This window comes from Tursiops truncatus, chromosome 11 (genome assembly GCF_011762595.2).
Source record: "Tursiops truncatus isolate mTurTru1 chromosome 11, mTurTru1.mat.Y, whole genome shotgun sequence".
Lineage (NCBI taxonomy): Eukaryota > Metazoa > Chordata > Mammalia > Artiodactyla > Delphinidae > Tursiops > Tursiops truncatus.
Window position 1 is genome coordinate 96,914,483 of NC_047044.1, and position 19,554 is coordinate 96,934,036.

At 48.7% G+C, this 19,554-nt stretch overlaps 1 protein-coding gene across 4 annotated transcripts in view; it reads left to right on the plus strand.

Moving 5' to 3' along the window:
- ANO2 (anoctamin 2) overlaps window positions 1-19,554 on the plus strand; it is a 339,121-nt gene that overhangs the window by 245,267 nt on the left and 74,300 nt on the right. For all 4 annotated transcript variants that reach the window (XM_033867162.2, XM_033867161.1, XM_033867163.1 and 1 more), the window contains 2 exons: window positions 4,430-4,504; window positions 14,663-14,858. In XM_033867162.2, coding sequence (XP_033723053.1) covers window positions 4,430-4,504; window positions 14,663-14,858 — 271 coding nt within the window. The remainder of the gene's footprint in view (window positions 1-4,429; window positions 4,505-14,662; window positions 14,859-19,554) is intronic.

A 19,554-nucleotide genomic window follows, 5' to 3' on the forward strand; every position in this document is an offset into this window, starting at 1 on the left:
TGTAAATCTAAAACTATCCTAAAATAGAAAAGTTTATTTAAAGCAAAGAAAGTAGAAGAAGGAATTCTCATATGTTCCTGGTGAAAATGCAAAAATAGCACGGCCGTTTTGGAAAACAGTCTGGCGGTTGCTTATAAACCAGATATACACTCAACCCATGATTCAGCATTTCCACTACTTGGTATTTCCCTAAAACCTATACTCACACCAAAACCAGGACAGAAATACTTCCAACAGCTTTCTTCATAATTGCCAACAACTGGAAGCAATCCAAACATGTGTCAGCCAGGGGTGGTTAAATGAAACATGGCACGTCCGTACAGTGAAATAGTACTCAGCCATAAGAAGGAACACATTTCTGGGACTGCAGCAGGGGTGAATCCCAGACGCAGTGCACTCAGTGAGAAGAGTGCACGAAGTGCACCAAGTGAGACTCAGAAGGGTCCAGACTGTGTGAATTTACTTCCATGACATTTTGGAAAAGGCAACGCTAAAGGGGCAGAGAACAGGGCTTGCCAGGAGCTGGAGATTAAGGGAGGTGATGGACCACAGAGAGACACGCGGGCAGTATTGAGGGGGTGATGGTCCTGTATCTTGATTGTGGTCATGGTTATATGACAGTACATACGTGTTTATCTAAACTCGCAGAACTGCACACTAATAAAGGTGAATTTTACTATATGTAAATTCATACCTTAATTGAAAAAAATACCAACTCAGGGATGATGGGCCACTTTTCAAGGTTGCCCTCCAAGGGGTTTGCTTGAATAGTAGTCTCATCTACTGCGTTCACAGTGATTGCATTTCCAGCCATTCAGTTTGTCAAAAGGCCACTTGTGTGGTTTTATGTGAGTGTCGTCGTGCTGCTTCCTGTTTGGAGACTCAGAAGTGGGAGCCGTAGTCCAGGGACAAGGACGCGAGCAAGGACGACAGCTAGGCTCATGGCTTAACAATGGTGAATTAGCCGAGTGCTTCCTAACCACCTGCTTCTTAAATTATCGTGAAGCTGATGAGACCTTGATTTTGTGTGAAGCCTTAGAGTTGACAAAGCTCTCTCCCAGGCGTTCAACCATGGGACCGCACATGACCTCTGCCACGTCGGTGGGACAAGTGTTATCATCTCTGTGTTAAAAGGAGAGGGAGGGGCTGAGAGTTCTCGCTTACCTGTGTTTGCAGGTGCACTGGCTTGGCCCCTCCCAATTCGGGTTGGTTAATTAATATAAAACGCATAGCAATTTGGTGCAATAGATGTTACCATTTATACATTCTACAGATAAGGAATGTAATTACTTTACAGATGAGGAAATGGAGGTTCTGGGAATTTCCCAAGGTCACTTGACTAGTCAGTATTAGAACCAAGAGTTGAATTCAGAAGTTCTGGTTCCAGGTTCTACTTTTCTTCTGCCATCTCATAAACTGGTCATGTGACTTTCACGCAGAGCGTAGTTAACTGGATGGTATTTTGCCATGTATCTGCACGTCTTTCATGTGCCAGTGACTGGAGGTTCTAATTAGCTTCTGTTACCAGAGCCAGTTATTATACATAAAGGCCACCTGACTCACTGTCATCTTTACTAGTAACTTCGGGAGCTTGGAAGGCAGTCCGTAATCTCTGTGTTCTCTCAGCGCTTGTGTTTGGAAAGTGTCTGAATGTAGGAGAACTGTGTGTATGTTGGAAGCTATCACTTCTAGAAAAAAGGGCTCTTTGGTGTAAACGTGGGTGGAGAGTGATTTTTCAGCAAATACCAGAACATGTATATAGTTGCTTTGAGAGGACATCGAATTCAGTTGCATTTTAGTTATGCCTCATTTTTATGCAAAGTAATGACGCCACCTTCCTTACGAGGATGAGCTCTGAAATCCTTCTCCGTGTTTTGTGGGTGGCAACGGAGCTCCTTCTGGGCAGGGCAGAGACTTCTCCCCTCTGTGTCCTCCGCATCCAGCACAGAGCCCGGCCCATCCCAGGCGCTCAGACCACGTTCGTTGAGTAGAACAGAACCAAGACTCATTCTCCAGGACGGAGTTGTCACTGCGGGGTAGAGGCTGGTCTGAAGACACCTCATCCCGCTTGGTCCCTGGCCTGAAGAAGGTGGACGACACCTGGCAGGAACCTTAGCTAAAACATCTCAGCCGCCGGGCCCCTCCCTTGGGTTCATTAGTCATCCTCTGCGATGAGCCCGTTTCTGAGCCCGTTTCATCTGGGGCCATGTTTCCTGCTGTCTGCTTGTATTTCCCTTCCCCCCATTTCTTCCAGGACTGTCCGTCTCGTCCCTGAGGACCACTCTGAGCTTGGGCTCATCCTTACTGACTGCTTTCTCGCCCTTTCCATTTCCATTTCTCATTTCACGGGCCAAGCACAGGTTTTTTTTTACCTCTCCTTGCCCTGCTCGCCACTCAGGGAGCCCCACTGGGGAGGAACTGGTGACACAGAACCGGTAACTGGAGTTCCTTCCCTCCACACCGCTGGTATTTCTGAGCACACCCGGTTTGCTGATCTTTGAGGCAGAACCTTTCATCCCCAGGCCAGAGAGCAGGAAAAGAGTCAGAGTCATCCAAACCTTAATTGTAGTGAGAGAGGCCTCGGGACGAGCTCCACCACACACCCCTCTACTTCTTTTCATATTCCCTACGGAGTTATCATCTACCTGCCCGTCTTCAGTTTTCCTCATCAGAATCTTAAAGGAAAATACCACTAGTGTGAGTGAAACTAAGAATGAATACTGGAAGAAAAGAGAAAGGCATGCTAGTCCCTTTTGATGTTTGGCCTCATTTGGAAGACTCACTTCAGTCCTAATAGTAATAGGTTTTTATAGTTCCACCTGTGCATGGTCACGACCTGCAGTGACCTTGTTCTCATTGTGTGATAGAAAGTCTGTTGGGCACAGAGTCTGGAGACCTGATCCTATCAGGGTCTAGGAGGAACCGAGCATCCCTGTTGACATCACGAGTAAATGAAAGCGCTCGTTACCGAATGACTGCAGCCTTAACGCTCATTTCCACCCCCCTTTAAGCCTGCTCAACCCTGTGCTCAGCTCCAGACACGCCATGAGAAAGACACACCATTCCTTTCCTCAAATCCCCCGCAGGCTCACTCCCAGGATAACCTGGATTCCCAAACTGGCAAGCTTTTTTGGTGTGTGGGTGTCACCATCTCATTAGACTGGGAGCCCCCCAGGGGCAGGGACCATGGCCACTGTTCTCTGTCTCCCCACTGTGCCTGGCCCTAAGGTTTGCACACAGTGGGCACACAGAGATTTTTAGAAAGAAGCCCTCGAGGCCAAGAAGGCCCTTCGCTTACAGCACAGGCTTTCAAAGACTAGATGGCGCTGTTGCTAGAGCTAGATCAGGTGTGTTCTGAAAGCGTGGCGAGGAGGGAAGAGAGAAACCGAGCAGGCCCTGGAACTTGTACTTGCCGACTTAGATTCAGACACGCTACAGAAATGCAGGGGCCCCGACCTCGCCAGCATGGAGGGCTTTGCCATTTTCCTGGCATCCTCCCCAACGTGGCTTCAGATGGTCTCCACAGCAACCTTGAATTGATACAGTGTCAGCAGGACCCTGTATCGATTATAATTTTAAAGAACTGCAGTTCAGATAAATCAGGTGCCTGGGCTAACATTATGTGGATATTAATCGGCAGAGGTTTTAACCACTCATACCTTGTTGGCATCACCCTACCAGATGAGGGTCCTTAGGGGGTGCTGAAGGAGGATGTGGGCAGGGATATGGCGGTCCCAAGGAGAGCAGCCTGTGGCCTGGATCCAGTCTGGTTCTCAGCCAGACTGACAGCAAGGCATCAGCCTAACCTGCATCTTGAACTGTCTGCATTTGTGACCGGGGGAGAACAGTTGTTCTGGAGGAAACAGATGACGATACGTACAGGTTCTTTGAACAACAAGAATTGTGGGTAATTTATACACTTAGGATCGAAGGTCAATGGTTGATGTTTGATTTAAATGATGATCTGTTTTAGGATGCTGCCCTGTGGTCATTTGTATCTGTCATCTGTCTCTTGTTTTCACCTGCTTCTCACTAAAATAAAAATGAAACAGATAAAACCATCCTGTGCATAAGCCAGGATGGGGTTCACGAGTGTGACCACTTTACAGATGAAGAAATAGAAGGTCAGAAACGTTCAGAGACACATTGAAGATCGCACCGCTGATGCGTGGTTGAACTGAAACTTCAGCCCAGTATGAGGCTGAAATCAAATATTGTCCTCTTTTCACCGCAGATTTTCCAGGCTACCTAAAAATCACAATATGAGGAGGGCTGTTGTTGATGTGTAGGGTAAGGCATCACAGACTAGAAAAATACCTAAACAGAGTGACGAATGATTAATAATATTCACATTTATGGAAAATTGAGAGACATTCTATATCTGATATTTGTGGCATCTGATGGTCACTGTTCCCCTGTTTCTCCCCAGGATGATGAAGACAAGCTGACCTGGAAAGATCGTCTCCCAGGTTACTTGGTGAACTTCGCCTCCATCTTGTTCATGGTAATTTCCTGGCGGAAACACCTGCTCATGACGTGTGCGTGTGGATCCTGCTGTGTGAATGCTGGGGGTGTTAGCCTGTTATGCTGTGGGGACGGTGAGGGACTAGTGAAGACGAAGCCACAGTCCTTCTAGAGGGACAGCATCTCCCGTGATAGCCAGGCCATTGCTGCTCTTGGTTACCCGAAGCGGGGAAGGTGGTTCCCTCAGACAGAACCTCAGCCCTGGGAGGGTCAGTGGCCTTCAGTGGCCATGGAAGGGGGCTCTGTCTTCCCAGCCTTGACCACAGATGTTTGAAGCTGGAGTTTCCAGGGGTGGGTTGTGAGAAGGTGCCTCCCACATCGCGGCAGATGGAGACCTTGGAAGAAGGTCTTACCTGTGCAGGGAAGGCGGCTGTAGAAATGGTGGGAGCCTGTTGGAGCTGCAGGCAGGCTCTCCCTGGTGGCTGGTGGAAAAGAACAGCTTCTGGAAGGCACAGAAGACAGCCGGCTCGGGCTCTGTAAGCCTGATTCTTTAGCCTCCCTGTAGTTGCTGTGTTTATTTCCCTGTCTCTCCCTGAGAGTTTGGAAGAGCCCTTTGGAGAGACCCAGATGGTCTCCACTGTGTCAGGGAAGGTGAGGAATGGGTCTGTGATTCATATCTGGACTTGATCAGTGAAGTGGTAGTAAGTCATTCCTGGGAGCCACGAGGGGTGAGACAACAGGAACTGAAGCGAAGAGACCTCGGGAAGGTGAAACTCAGAGGACTGAGCTCGGGGTACAAAGACACCTGCCCCCTGTCTGTGGGTAGACTCCTTCTAGTATTCGAGATGGGAACCTCTGTCCTTACAGCATTTCCAAGCAGGACTACACGTTAGTTGTGGGGTTGGGGAGGGATTGCTTATTCCAGAAATTGGGGCTGAAATTATAATAATTTTCTGGACCCACTGGCCAGAGGTAACACTGACCCTGGCCTGAGGTTACTATTTCCATTATTATTGCCATTGTGATCACTGAGGACGGGAACCGCGTCCTAATCTCAGAAGTTTAAAAAGTGAAAGATGCATGGGCACCATCTGCTTCAACACTTCTGAAGTGCAGAGGTGCTGGGTGCCTTGCCAGGGCTTAGAAGCCCATACATGCGATCTCCTCATTGCTTAAGAAGAGTGGAGTTTATTCAAGAATATGTGGTGAGTTGCAGTGTGTTAAGCTGGAATGGTATAAAGTTTAATTTAGCACTTCCAAGCCTCCCACAATATGCATAATGTTGTCAAAGAGTTTATTCATTCATTCAGAAACTATTTCATGGGTGCCAGCAATGTGCTTGACACTATTCTTAGGCATTGGGCGTAGAGTAGAAACTAAACTAAAATAATCTGTCCCTTAAGGAGTTGACAGATAACAAACACGTGCGTAAATAAGGAAACAGAGAAGTAAAACAGGCTTCCGTCTCCAGCAGTGGTAGGTTAGGATATTTGTAGCGTCCCATCTTGCTGAAAGTAGCAAAATATTGTGGATAAATATATTTTTCAATCTTCTTAAAGCTTGAAGGACTGACGGGATAGTCAGGAATACTAGACTGAACTCTAAAGGAAAATGGGACCAAGGAAACAAATATCTGGGCACTAAGATATTTTTTACCTTGAGGACAGTTTCCCATCTAGGCGAACTTGAGCTTGGGCTTTGGTGGTTTTTATGGGGCAAGGAGGATGGAAATCAGGGGGTATGACTGGCTCAAAGAGAGCTTCTGGCAGGAAGTCCTCACCAAATTAAATTGGAACACCAAAGGGCTACACTCTCAGAATGAAGATGAATAACTAGCCACACCCCGCCCCCAACTTTGGGACTTCAGAGAAAATTGGTATTTTCTAAGTAGAATAGGGAGAAAAGGGGAAACAAACGCCCTGTCCCCAAGAAGTGGCTGTGGGCAGTCCGCATGGTGGATTTACAGCTTGGTTCATCACAGGAGAGGATCGGGAACCTCAGGTTGTGGACTTGGTCTGGAACTAGCAGTGCTCCCAGGTGCCCAGGAGAAGCAAATACAAGTTCTCTCTGGAGGAAGGCAGATTCATGCTAGGTCTCAAGAAATCCCCCAAAAGAATTTTCAAGGGCAGCGAAGAGAATACAACCAATTACACAAGAAGCTAAAGCACCTTGAGAAAGAACAATGAGGACAGCAAAGACGAAAGATATTGGAAATACCAGTTACAGGTTAAAACATCAAGCTTGAAAAATCTGCAAAGAATAAGAAACTATTGAAAAAAACAGCTTAGAAGATTTGAAAACCAACCAATAAATCTGCTAGAAATAAATGCATGAATATGAAATACATATATATGAATATATAATACATTCTACACGTATATGAATGTTCTATGTATTATAATGTACATATATATAAAACAACAAACAAGACACAGCTGAAGAGAATTTGTGAACTGCAGTATAGGTTAGAAGGAATTATCCATAATGCAGCATGGGGAGGCAAAAAATAAAATACAGAGAAGAGAAATTAAGAGATTTGGAAACATTGGTAGAATGAGACTTAACAGACGTTGCATTTCAATACTGGACAAAGAGGAAAGAGAAAAGTTAATGAATGAAATATAGTGACTGATGGTTTCCTAATCTGCTACAGAATTCCAACCCACAGACTGAAGAGTCCCTATGAAACCCAAGCAGAAAAAAATAAAATAAATCTACATCTAGATTCATCATAGTGAAATCATAGACTATGTAAGACACAAGAGAAATCTCAAATGCAGTCAGAAAACAAAAGACGAGTTACCTTCAATAAAAAGGCTGTTAGATTGACCATTGCTTTCTCATAGCAATTAGAAATGGCATGTTATCTTCATGTGCTGAAAAGAAAACAATTACTTCTCCAGAATTCTATACCCAGGAAGAATATCCTTTAGGAATATCATGAGGATAAAATAAAGATATTTATAGGCAAAAACTGAGAGTTTGCCACCAACTGAATCTTTCACTAAAGGAATTCTAATTATGTGCTTCAGATAGGACCCCGTATGGAAAACCATAGTTTTAAAAAGAAATGAAGAATAATCAAAGTGATAAATCAGTGGGAGAATCTGTATGAACCTCGACTGTGAAAACAATAATGATGACGCCTCATGGGATCAAAGATAAGGTCGAATTTAAACTATACACATCACTAATCTGTAAGTTGGGTGGGCAATAAATAGAGCAATAATGTTCTAAGGTCCTTGTCTCCTTGATGATGTATATGGAAGAGCAAAGGCTAGGAAGAGTCAAGACACTCTTGAAGAAGAATCAGGAGGGATATGGTGCTCTACCAAACAGAAACTTATTATAAAACAATAATAAGTATGACAATGTGGTGGAGGGGTGGAAATAGGGAATTAGACCCATAGAACAAAACAGAAAATCGAGAGTCAGATCCACACAAATGACAATGCATATAAGTGCAGAGAGAGTAGACCCCAAAGGATTGCATCACGGGATGTAAAACAGAGGAAAGTCAAGGATGACTCTGAGGTTGTTATCTTCCAGAGGCTAGAGTTATCCCTAGGAATCCCAGAGCTGCCTGCATGATGGCTATGAATCTGGAGTTCAGAGGAGATGCCCAGGCTGGAGCCCTAATCAGATGGTAGAGATGGTACTTAAAGCCATGAGATTGTATGAGAGCCCCAGGGGAGTGAGGAGAGATAGAGAAAAGGTCCAAGGACTGAGTCCCAAGATGCTGTAATGTGAAAATTTGGGAGCACGAGGAAGAGCCAAAAGAGAAGGTTGAAGAGGAAGAGCCAGGGGAGAGGGGAGGGTCCCCGAAGCCAAGAAGTATTGCAAGGGGAGGGCCATCACTTGTGTCAGATGCCACTGATAGGTCTGGGAGGGAGAGGATTGAAAATAGAAGCTTATCTACTGCCTGAGAGAAGACCTTGTAGCATCATCACGATCACTGTGTACAACAAGTAGACATCACTATTGACAAACACTGAAAATCAGGTCAGTGGAGGGGTATCCCCTCAATGTTCTTTTTTTTTTTTTTTGCGGTACGCGGGTCTCTCACTGTTGTGGCCTCTCCCGTTGCAGAGCACAGGCTCTGGACGCGCAGGCTCAGCGGCCATGACTCACGGGCCCAGCCGCTCTGCGGCATGTGGGATCTTCCTGGACCAGGGAACGAACCCGTGTCCCCTGCATCTGTAGGCAGACTCTCAACCACTGCGCCACCAGGGAAGCCCAATGTTCTAATTTTTAAAAGATTCCATGGGTGGGGCTTCCCTGGCAGTCCAGTGTATAAGACTCCATGCTTCCACTACAGGGGGCATGGGTTCGGTCCCTGGTAGGGGAACTAAGATTCCCCCATGCCGCATGACGTGACCAAAAAAATAAATCGATATTTTAAAAAAATTCCATGGAGACCTTCTAAAGCTAGACTCGAGGGTGGGAAATTTTTTTTGTGTAGTTCAGAGATAATAAATGATTATCTCTTATCTTCCGTTTCACAACCCCGCCTAAGTCCAAATCTTGATACCAACAGGTGATTGTGTATCAGAATCAAGAACTCATTGAGGCGTCTCACTCTGCCTGGGGTCCCCCAGCTATATGCAGCCGGCAGGTGCTTGGAATGGGAGTACAGTGGTAGGAAGATCACCTCGTGCAGGCAGGTGCTCTGGACTAGACCTGGCCTAGGCTTGTTGACTGAGGTCATCATGACTAGCGTTCCTTTCTACTTTCAGAAGTATTCCAGGTTGGGCAGTAAATGATATAGTCCTCTACCAATTTGATATTTTTAAAATCCTTATTTTACACTAACTTTTTCCCATTTTTTTTTTTTTTTCACTTTTTAAAAAACCCAGTCTTCTCGAGAAAGGGGCTTGGCATTTCCCTAGAACAAGGTGTGGAATCTGAGATAAAGGAGTCAGGATGGTGTTTATAAAAGAGTGTTTTTTGTTATGGAATTAGTCAAAGGCATCTATGGCAAGGAACTTGAGTATCCGATATCATTTCCTCCTTCACCCCCTGTGATGAAACCTTGGCAGAAGATGCCAGGACCACGACCATGAGGAGGGTTTTAGCGATGCCAGTCTGTTGTCAGTTGGGGGTATTTTTCATGGGGTGACAAGAGCAAAGAAGAGCCCAGTGCAGTGTTCCTCTTCCTCACCCGTGGGAGAGGCCAGGATGGACAAAGATGCCTTTTCTCTTTCTTCTCCAACCCAGTGTGTTGAGCTAAAGTTTCTTTCCTTTTTGAATTAACCCTCTTTTTGTTTTCTTTTTATGTGGGAGGGGATTACCAGAGGCAATGTCCTGCCTCTAGAGCTGGGTGCCTGAGCTCTACTCCCACGCCCAAGACAGTCATTGACTTCTGTTTGTGTCTCGGGAACCAGCCATCAGAAACCCTCCTCCATCACCTGGACTATCACAGTGATCTCCTAACTCGTCTGCCTGTCGGTTAACGCTGTCCCCCGACAGATCATCAGCCTGTTGATCTTTCTCAAATAAGTCACGTTACTCCTCTGCTCAAAACTCTCTAAAGGCTTCCCATCTCATGAAGTGCAGAAGCCGACATCCTTATACTACAGTTCCTCCCCTCCAGCACCCATCTCCCACTCCCACTCTCCCCCTTTGCTCACTGCTTCAGCCACCCCCTGCCCGAACCCCCGGCTCTCCGATTTCCTCCTTTAGGTCCTTGCTGACATGTCCCCTTCTCACCTATGCCTTTCCTGACCCCACCCTGTTTTAAGTTGCAACCTACCTCGATGCTCCCGTTTTGCTTTATTTGTTTCTAGAGTATTGATCGCACCTGACATAATATCTCTGCTTATGAGTTTGTCTGTCTTTCCCCACTAGGAGGTCACGAGGGCAGAAATTTCTGTCTGTTTTGTTCGCTACTGTATCCCTGATACCCAGAACAGTAACTGGCACACAGGAGGGGCTCAAGACATGTTTCATGAATGACTGCATGAGAAAATAAATTAATTAAGCAGGTGCCAGAGACAACTTGGTATGTCAATGATAGAGTTGTTGGTGCCTGTGTTTTTTCAAATTGATTTACTACTATGGGCTGTGCCCTCAACCGGGCCGCTCTCCCGCTGGTGCAGCAGGGGTTGCTCTGCCCTGTGCCTTCTACTTGCTCCTGCTTATTCTCTCCTCCAAGCCTTCCCATAGGAAATGGTCCCACAGCTTCTTCTGTGACGTTTTCTCTGACTAATCCGCCTGCTCTGTGCCCAGAACATTCTAGAAGCTCCTGAACTGAGGCCCGTCACTCTGTCCACCTGCTACTAGGCTCACCCTTGCCGTCTGTGTGCAAGGTTTTCTCAGAATGCAAGTCCTGGAGGGTAGGGACCAGACCAGCTCTCACAGTGTGAAATTAGGGCTCTGGACTCTGTAGCCTGACTTCCACTGCAATTTGGCTGTGTCCCCAAGTAAAGCTGTGGGATTCGAACAGCAAGTGCTACAAGAATGTATTGTACGACCCAAGGAATGTAGCCAATGTTTTGTAATAACTGTAAATGGAAAGTAACTTTTAACAGTTGCATATAAAAAAAGAACCCACCAAGAACCACAGAGGCCATGGCGCAGGTGACCAAGTGCACGGGGGTGAGATTGCCCAGAGCTGAGGGTCGGCAAGTCTTTACCAAACAGGTTCCACACAGAAGGCACCTCTCTGCACTGGCGTGAGGCACAGAGTATAGTAGAAAACCAGTCCCCCCTGTTGGCTTAGTTGGGGGACCTGATCACATACATGAAACACACTTATTGCACCACAGTAAGTGGTCAGAAAATATTTGTTGAATTTAATAAACAAAATCAATAATACAGCCAAAGTGATGAAGGTAGTACTGGGCTTGGTGCCAAAAGACCTGGGTTCTAACGTCAGGATGGGATTGTCGACCTTGCGGCCATAAGGGTTCAAATCCCAATGGCACTGAACCGCATCTGCAAAAGGCATATATCGCGTGATTGTTGTAGGGATTCATGCTAGTGCGGGTATGGCTCGAATCATGACATCAAGAGAGCACACATGGATTAGCTGTTGTTGATGATGATGTTATGACCACGAGTATCTTGGCTTTGCCATGTAGCACCCGGACCTTGGACCAGTCCCATTGCTGCTTCTTGGGCCTCAGTTTCCTTGTATATGAGATCAAAGGCTGGACGTGGATGACCCCTAAATGCTAAAACCCTTTAATTCCTACAGTGATCTAGGAGGCTAGGGTTGTAGTCTGTGCCTTGTGACCTTGAGCAAATCGCTTCACTTTCCACGCCTGTTTCCACATCTGCAAAATGGTCCTGGGACTGGGTCGGCGCTCTCCAAGCTCTTCTGGCTTGAAAACTGTGAACCTTGAGGTGCTTGTGGGAAACACCAAAGGAGCGGTTCAGAAGTAGATTCTATAATGGGATGGAAAATCAAGATCAGAGAAGTTAGGATGGCAGAGCCCAGCATCTGAGGGCTGGGGAGGGGCATGGAGGTGGAGCCGGGGGGCGGGTGGGGATGGGGAAAGGGCTTCCCTGAGTGAGTGGAGCAGTGCCTCTAGAAGAACAGGAATCTTGTTAAATTGCAGATTCTGAGTCAGTACGTCTAGACTGCTTGCCATTCGGCCTGTTTCTCAAGCTCCCAGCTGAGGCAGCAGGTCCAGATCACACTCTGAGTGGCGGGGAGGCGTGTTCTTACCCCAGCTTGCCCTCTCAGAGAAGGAGGATGGAAGCTGATCTTCTCCCCACACCCTGAACCCCAAGGCAAGGGATGTTTCTGGCATCGTTGTTTTCCCCAGTCATCCCCCAACACCCAACTGCAAATAGACACACACACAGTCGCTCTTCGATGCCCTGGCACGCCCCGCATCAATACTTCCATCACTGACCTTCACTGCAGAAGCGATTTGGGGGGAAAAGAATCTCACACCACATTTTCCAGGCCCATACTGTCCGGCAGTGACAATGCCAGAGGACAGGGAAGTGCAATGTCTACATTGTTGGAGGCCGGTGGTGTCATGTCCAGGTTTCCCCACGTCCATGGTAGTCATCCCTCCCCGGTCCTGGAGGCTGGGGTTCTGCTGCGCCCACCTGCACCCCCATCAAAGGAGGGGCCTCCCCACGGAGTGTTTTTCCCATCTAACCTCTCGTCTGCCCTGACTGACGCACACGCGCGTGCACACGCGCACACACACACGCACACACACACACACACACACACACACACACACCCTCTACCTGGAGACTGCTGCCATCCTGCCTTTCTTACCTAGGGCTTCTTTTTCTCACTGTGGCCACAAGGCAAGCACTAATGTTTGTGAAGCACGTGGGGACACACTGCTGAGGCTGCCACCAGCACCCCAAGAGGTCCGAAGACTTCCACAGAGGGACACATCTGCAACCCATTTCCCATCACAGCCTACTGGAGTGTCATTCACACTGATTGCAAAGCACTGCCTAGCCAGAGTCCCCTCCCCACGCCTCCCCTTCCCTTCCCTTTTTTCTAGGGAGGGGATGCCTGTCGTCCAGGACAGTGTGTTTTTTCAGAGGAACCTTTCACCTGCCCCATTCTCTCCCCATGTTTTCCGTTTAGTCCTCCACAGCCAACACCCACCCCCCTTCCCCACCCCCAGAAGAAATGTGACCTGAATCTTTCCTTTCCTGCAGAAAGAATGCTAAGAAAGAAGACTCCGCTGGACAGAAACGCGTTAGAACTTTTTGCTCTGAGCAGGTCGCACACCTTGCCCTTCGCCCTCAGCCCTCTGCCGGGCACTGTCTTCTCAAATCCTTGTGCTCCGTGGAAATGGCCCTTCCTCCACCGTGGTGGGAGGGGAAAGGGAGCTGGTCTCTGGGAGAGCACGTTATTATTCTTAGGCTCTGGAAAAAGGAAATGGGGCTGGCCCTCGAGGTCAAGGGGCTGGTAAACTTGCCTTGTAAGGATAGTGCCAGAGATCGCTGTGCCGGTGAGAAACCTGAGTGCTCCCCTGGCAGAGAAACCTCAGAGCGGTGCTTTATTCACCCTGAGGACTGAGAGTCTAAAAGTCTTGCTTGGGCTTTCTTTCCCTTTTTTCTCCTTTGGGCAGCCTTCCTGCACCCACCCCACCAAGCTCTGACCCTAACCCTTCCCAGCTCAAACATCTTCAAGGGCTCCCTATTGCCTTTCATCGAAGGCCCAGCTGAAATCCACTAGCTCCACAAACTCTTCCCTGAGCCCCTCTGTACTCTCAGTCCTGTTCACAACTACACTCTTCATTTGACACGACTGCATTATTTACTATTTACTCTGGTTGAACTTATCCCCATAGTAGACTGAAAGCTCCCTAATGAAAGAAATCACACCACATTGTGTCGCACACACTACCAGCATTTCAGTCGTAGTTTCTCTTTTTTTTTTTTTTTACTTTTTTAGATATTAGTTTTTATAAGACTTCTAAACAGGTTTTACAGTTTTTTGTGATTGAATGAAAGACTCTTTAAATTCTGTGGTGCTTTACAATTTTCAGAAGTTTCACACATTTTTTTTTTTTACATCTTTATTAGAGTATAATTGCTTTACAATGGTGTGTTAGTTTCTGCTTTACAACAAAGTGAATCAGTTATACATATACATATGTTCCCATATCTCTTCCCGCTTGCATCTCCCTCCCTCCCACCCTCCCTATCCCACCCCTCCAGGTGGTCACAAAGCACCAGCTGATCTCCCTGTGCTGTGCGGCTGCTTCCCACTAGCTATCTACCTTACGTTTGATAGTGTATATATGTCCATGCCTCTCTCTCGCTTTGTCACAACTTACCCTTCCCCCTCCCCATATCCTCAAGTCCATTCTCTAGTAGGTCTGCGTCTTTATTCCTGTCTTACCCCTAGGTTCTTCATGACATTTTTTTTTCTTAAATTCTATATATATGTGTTAGCATACGTGATTTCATAGAATCCCATAATAACCCTTTATTTTCCCTGCCTCTGTATTCCCCACCCCCAGTGGTAACCTTAGTTTGTGGGTGTGTGTTATAGGCCATTTGGAATCTGATAAACATGAAAGACATTCTCCCCTGGAAAATGCCCCCGTACCGGGAATTTGCATGACTTCCGAGGTTGGCAGTGCCTCGTTGCCCACCAGTGGACTGCAGACTAATAGCACCCGACGCAGCAGACTCAAGTAATAGGTGGGCAGTAACTGCTGTCCGCTGACGTGTGACTGACTACTCTCCCTGTTTTCCCGAACAGATTGCCCTGACGTTCTCCATTGTCTTCGGGGTCATTGTCTATCGCATCACAACTGCTGCTGCTCTGTCGCTCAACAAGGCCACACGCTCCAACGTCCGGGTGACTGTGACGGCCACGGCGGTCATCATCAACCTCGTGGTCATCCTCATCCTGGATGAGATTTACGGTGCCGTGGCCAAGTGGCTCACCAAAATCGGTACCGTGTCACCGCGTTGCATGTTTGCCCCGGGCCCCCTTGAGGTGGTCAGTTCAGTGTGTGCAGGGTTTTTGGTGCCAATGACCCAACGTAAGAAAAAGGAAGTCCAGTGCACTTGGAGAAATGAGGAGGTGCAGGGTGTGTCCTTGTAGGGCCTCCGCCCTGGCAGGAATCCTTCCTGGAACATTCTCGATCAATAGCCCAGGTTGATGGCCTTGTTATCCCCCAAGATTAATCATGGGGTCAGTTCTTTTTAGCTCAGCCTAGAAGCAAGAGGTGTTCAACACTTCCTGCTAAAAAAAGGCAGAGTTTCAGTTCTCTGCATTTTCCCAGCAGTGTTTATAAAGTTGGGAAAGCCTCTTGACACTTGAGCCCAAGAGGGTCTTATCTATCCCCATGTTGTCAGAGGTCCCAACAAATCCACGCATCCCCCAGGCCCTGAGCAGGCTTCAGAGAGGTGTATCAGGCTTCCCAAGCTTCCAGCCAGTGAGAAAAATGTCGTGGCCTCAATATTCAGACGTGTCATTTGAGCCACAGGCTGCCGTCGCTTGAGCACCACTTCCTGGCACTTGTGCTTCTTAGACGTCGGGGTGGAGGGCGAGACCGTTTCCTCGCTGCCTTTCTCCTGGGTGGCCTGGAGGCATCTCTTTCCCTCGCTGAATCCAGGGACCAGCAGCCCCAGCCTCTCACTCACCCCCGGGGCGTTGAATTAATGATGTGATGTCTTTATTGTACTCACCAGTTGGAAGCGGACACTTGACAGGGTAACCCCTCTTCAAGAGAGCCTTTCCTGGAGGCTCGGAGAGTCAGGAAAGGTTTCACTAATGCCAGGGACTCTTTCAGTGCCTTCCCTGGCGTGGCTGCTACTCACGGTGGGCCCTGACTTTGGTTTCTATGTGGATGTAAGCGACCTACCATCTGGCCGTTCCGCCATCTTTGGGCACGTGCATGTTTATATAGAAGTGTTATCTGTGTTCCTTCATACGTTTCTTAAGAAAAGTGAGCGGAGAATTCCACTTCAGTGTGTTTGCTGGGATACAGGATTCCATGGAAGCACTTAGGACGAGCAGCCCACACCCCTGGGGGCTCAGGAGAGGCTCCGGGTGAGGGCATCCAGTGGGAGAGCTTGGAAATAAACGGGCATGGATGTCAGCCATGTGCGTGGGGAGGAGGGGCTGGGCAGGAGGAGAGGAGGGCTCCCGGCAGAGGAAACAGAATGAGAAATCCGTCACTGAAGGCTGGGATCTGACCCATCAGGGTCAGGAAAGGCGCAGGGAGAGGTGGAGTGTGGGCTGGGCTGGTACGATGGGTAAAATTGGGGGGTCTGGAATCCAGGGAGCCAAAGGAGCAGAGCTCAGCAGGTGGAAGAGAACACGAAGCGTGTCCAGGATGCCCGGGGAGCCCATGCGGTGGTGCTCGAGGGTCCTGGCTTGACCAGGGCACAGCGTGGTGGGGAACTGGGCCCGGCGAGTTGGCTGAGCCCAGAGGTTTTGTGGAGGACCTTGAACGTCAGGCTGAGGACACTGTTTATTTTCACAGACAGTGGAAAAGTATTTGCTGAAGTTCAAAGGGGTATCCAGTAAAGAGTACCGTCTTACTGGCCTGGTTACTGAACCAGCTGAGAAGTAAGGCAAAGGCAGATGGAGACCAAAGCTGAGATTTCACCTTTAAAGCTGGAAAAGGCTGCATTGGAGGAAGCAACTTAGCAGGAGAGCCCAATAGGCTTCCTAATCCAGAATCCGGACAGACTGGCAGGCAGCAGTGGGCAGGGCAGTCCTGCAGTTCTTAGGACATTGGAGGGGGTGGGGCACGGGACTCAGAAGAGCCCCTCCTGCAGGCCCTTTGCTTCCCACAAAAGGACAGAGCAGATGCCCGCGTTACCTTCCACACCGACCAATGGGCTGAGCTCTTCCCCTTCTCTCACCCGGGAGGACCAATGGGCTAAGCTCTTCCCCTTCTCTCACCCGGGAGGAGAAGGGAGTGAGGTGGGAAGACAAAGCAGGGGATTACGACTAATCGCACTCCCTTCTCACGGGGGAAAAGGCAGGAGCGCAAAGAAATGCCCTCCATCCCCTGAACAGCTCCCAACCTGACACCGCTGTGGGTTTTTTGTTTGTTTGTTTGTTTAACATCTTTATTGGAGTATAACTGCTTTACAATGGTGTGTTAGTTTCTGCTTTATAACAAAGTGAATCAGCCATATATATACATATATCCCCACATCTCTTCCCTCTTGCGTCTCCCTCCCACCCTCCCTATCCCGCCCCTCTAGGTGGTCACAAAGCACCGAGCTGATCTCCCTGTGCTATGCGGCTGCTTCCCGCTAGCTATCTATTTTACATTTGGTAGTGTATATATGTCCACGCCACTCTCTCGCTTCGTCCCAGCTTCCTCTCCCCCTCCCCATGCCCTCAAGTTCGTTCTCTACGCTGTGGGGTTTGAAGAGCTGATGGGCTGGTGGGAACTGTTTGCCAAATGACTCCAGCAGGATGCCGCAGAGTGGAGGGAGGCGGGGGGTCCAGAGTAAAGGAGTGTGTGGGCAGGAAGTAGGGGAAAGGAACCGGAAATCAGTGAGGATGCAGCAACGTCTTCTTGCTGTCCATCTGTGTTACATTATTCACTTATCTTGCGCAGCTCCAGACAGTGGTAAAGATCCAAGATAGTGTCGAGAATCAAAAACTCATTAACAAGTGTTTAGTGAGTCCCTCCCACGTCCAAGGCTAGGCAGGCTCTCTTTGTCTTGGCCATGAAACCCTTTCCACACCATGAAGCTGTATCCACTGTTTCTAACAGCTCCCCCTTCCTCACCCAAAAGTTCAGACTCCTCCAGGCGGTTAAGCCGATGTCCCGTGGTCCATACGAAAGTCTGCGCGCCGGAAAGGAGGTGAAATTCTAACAAGTGCATTTTGTTCTTTGTGGTCGCGATACTCACTCATGAAGCATTTTTATCTTAAAAACGAATTTGGTTATCCCATTTCATCTTCACAAACTATGTGTGGTCAGCAAGGGAAGTATTCCATCCTCATTTGACTAAGGTTCAAACTCAGGTCCTGCCCCTAAAATGCCAGTGTCTTTTGTGCAGTTTTGATGTGCGTTTCTCACTGTCTGGATTGATGTATTGGTCTCTACCCTGGACTCCACGTGGGCATTGCTTGAGTCGTTGCTCTTGTCTGTCTCAGACTGGATGTTTCCGGAGGGCTCAGAAGGTGTGGTGTATTGTGGAAGGACCACGGAACTGGGGAGTCCAGTGGGGAGAGCCATGAATTCCAGCCCCGCCTCCTCCTCCCTCCCCCACCATCTGTGTGGTGTTGGGTGAACAGCTAACTTTGCTGGACCAAGTTTCATTGATGCTTCCTTCATCGTTGGCCTCCTTCCTGTCTGCCGACCATCACGCCCATGTAGACTGTTGTCAGAGCCTAATGGTTGACTATGCCCTTGTCTTCAGCCTCTTCCTGGGGCGCTCAGTCTTGGAAGCCCCACCCAATCAGCCTTTCTCAAAGAGTGCACTGGGGACGCATCCCTCCCAGTCGGGCCCCACAGAGAGCTTCCTTGCACCCTTAAGTCAGATCCAAACTAGCATCTGAGAGGCTCTCAACCACCTTCTTCCCAGTGTCTGCTTCCATCCCCTCCGACCACTTAACTCACAGTCACCTTGTGCCTCGCTCAGGCTGCAGTAACCCTCAGGGACCCTCCCCTTAAAGGCCCTCTCGAGGTGGCCTCCCTTGTGAACCTCAGTGGGTTTCCTCCACCCACTTCTGGGCTCCACGGGCACAGACTGTTCACTCCTCGGTTCATCCCTCCGGCGTTGTTTGAGCGTCTGCTTTGTGCCAGGCCCCATTCTGGGAACACAGGGAAAGGGGAAAGGCATGGTCCCTGCTCCAGCTGTCCTGACGCTGCAGTCGGGGAAGGATGCACAGTAGATGGGAACATTTCACAGAGGACAAGAGAGAAAACAGGGCGATGTGGTGGTGGCTTGGGGCTGTGTACTTTGCACGAGGTGGCGGGGCAAGGACTGTCCAGGTGGTAACATTGTGGCTGAACCCTGAGTGGGGGCGGGAGGAGATCTAGAAGGAAGGCTCTAGAAAGAGACTACAGCACAGCAGAGGCAGAGGCAAAGGCACAGAACAGCTAAGGCAAAAGCAAGGGCTTATAAACCAGCAACGTGGCCAGAAGCTTGGGGTGCTTCCCAAGCAGGTAAGGACCTGCTTCACTCCCTGGAAGTTTGTCACATACCGTCTGATATCATTCCCGGATTTCCCACTCTTAGACCAGACGAGGCCTTAATCTTAGAATCTCATTGCCCTACCACGAAGGTGTTTATCGGTTCTCGCTCGCGCTGCGTGGTTGGTGTGACAGGGCAGGGTCTCTGCTTCATGCAGTTGCCGAGGACCCGGACCCATGGAGGCCACGTGGGCACCGTGTTAGGGACAGAGCGCCGGAGGGTCACGTCGAGGCTGTCACAGAGGCATCGTTCATCACCTCTGCCCATAGCGTGCCAGCTAGAAGCAGCCTGATCAGGAAGAGGTTGGAAATGCGTGGAAGCTCGTGGACCTTCCATGAGCAGGAAAGTTCTCTGCCAGTTGCTCCAACCAGGCTACAAAGCCCTGGAGAACAGCCACTCCGCCTTACTTTTCTTTTCTCTCCTCCCCAGCCTGCTCGCTGGTAGATCTTAGCCCACGCTTGTTGGTGCAGTTAT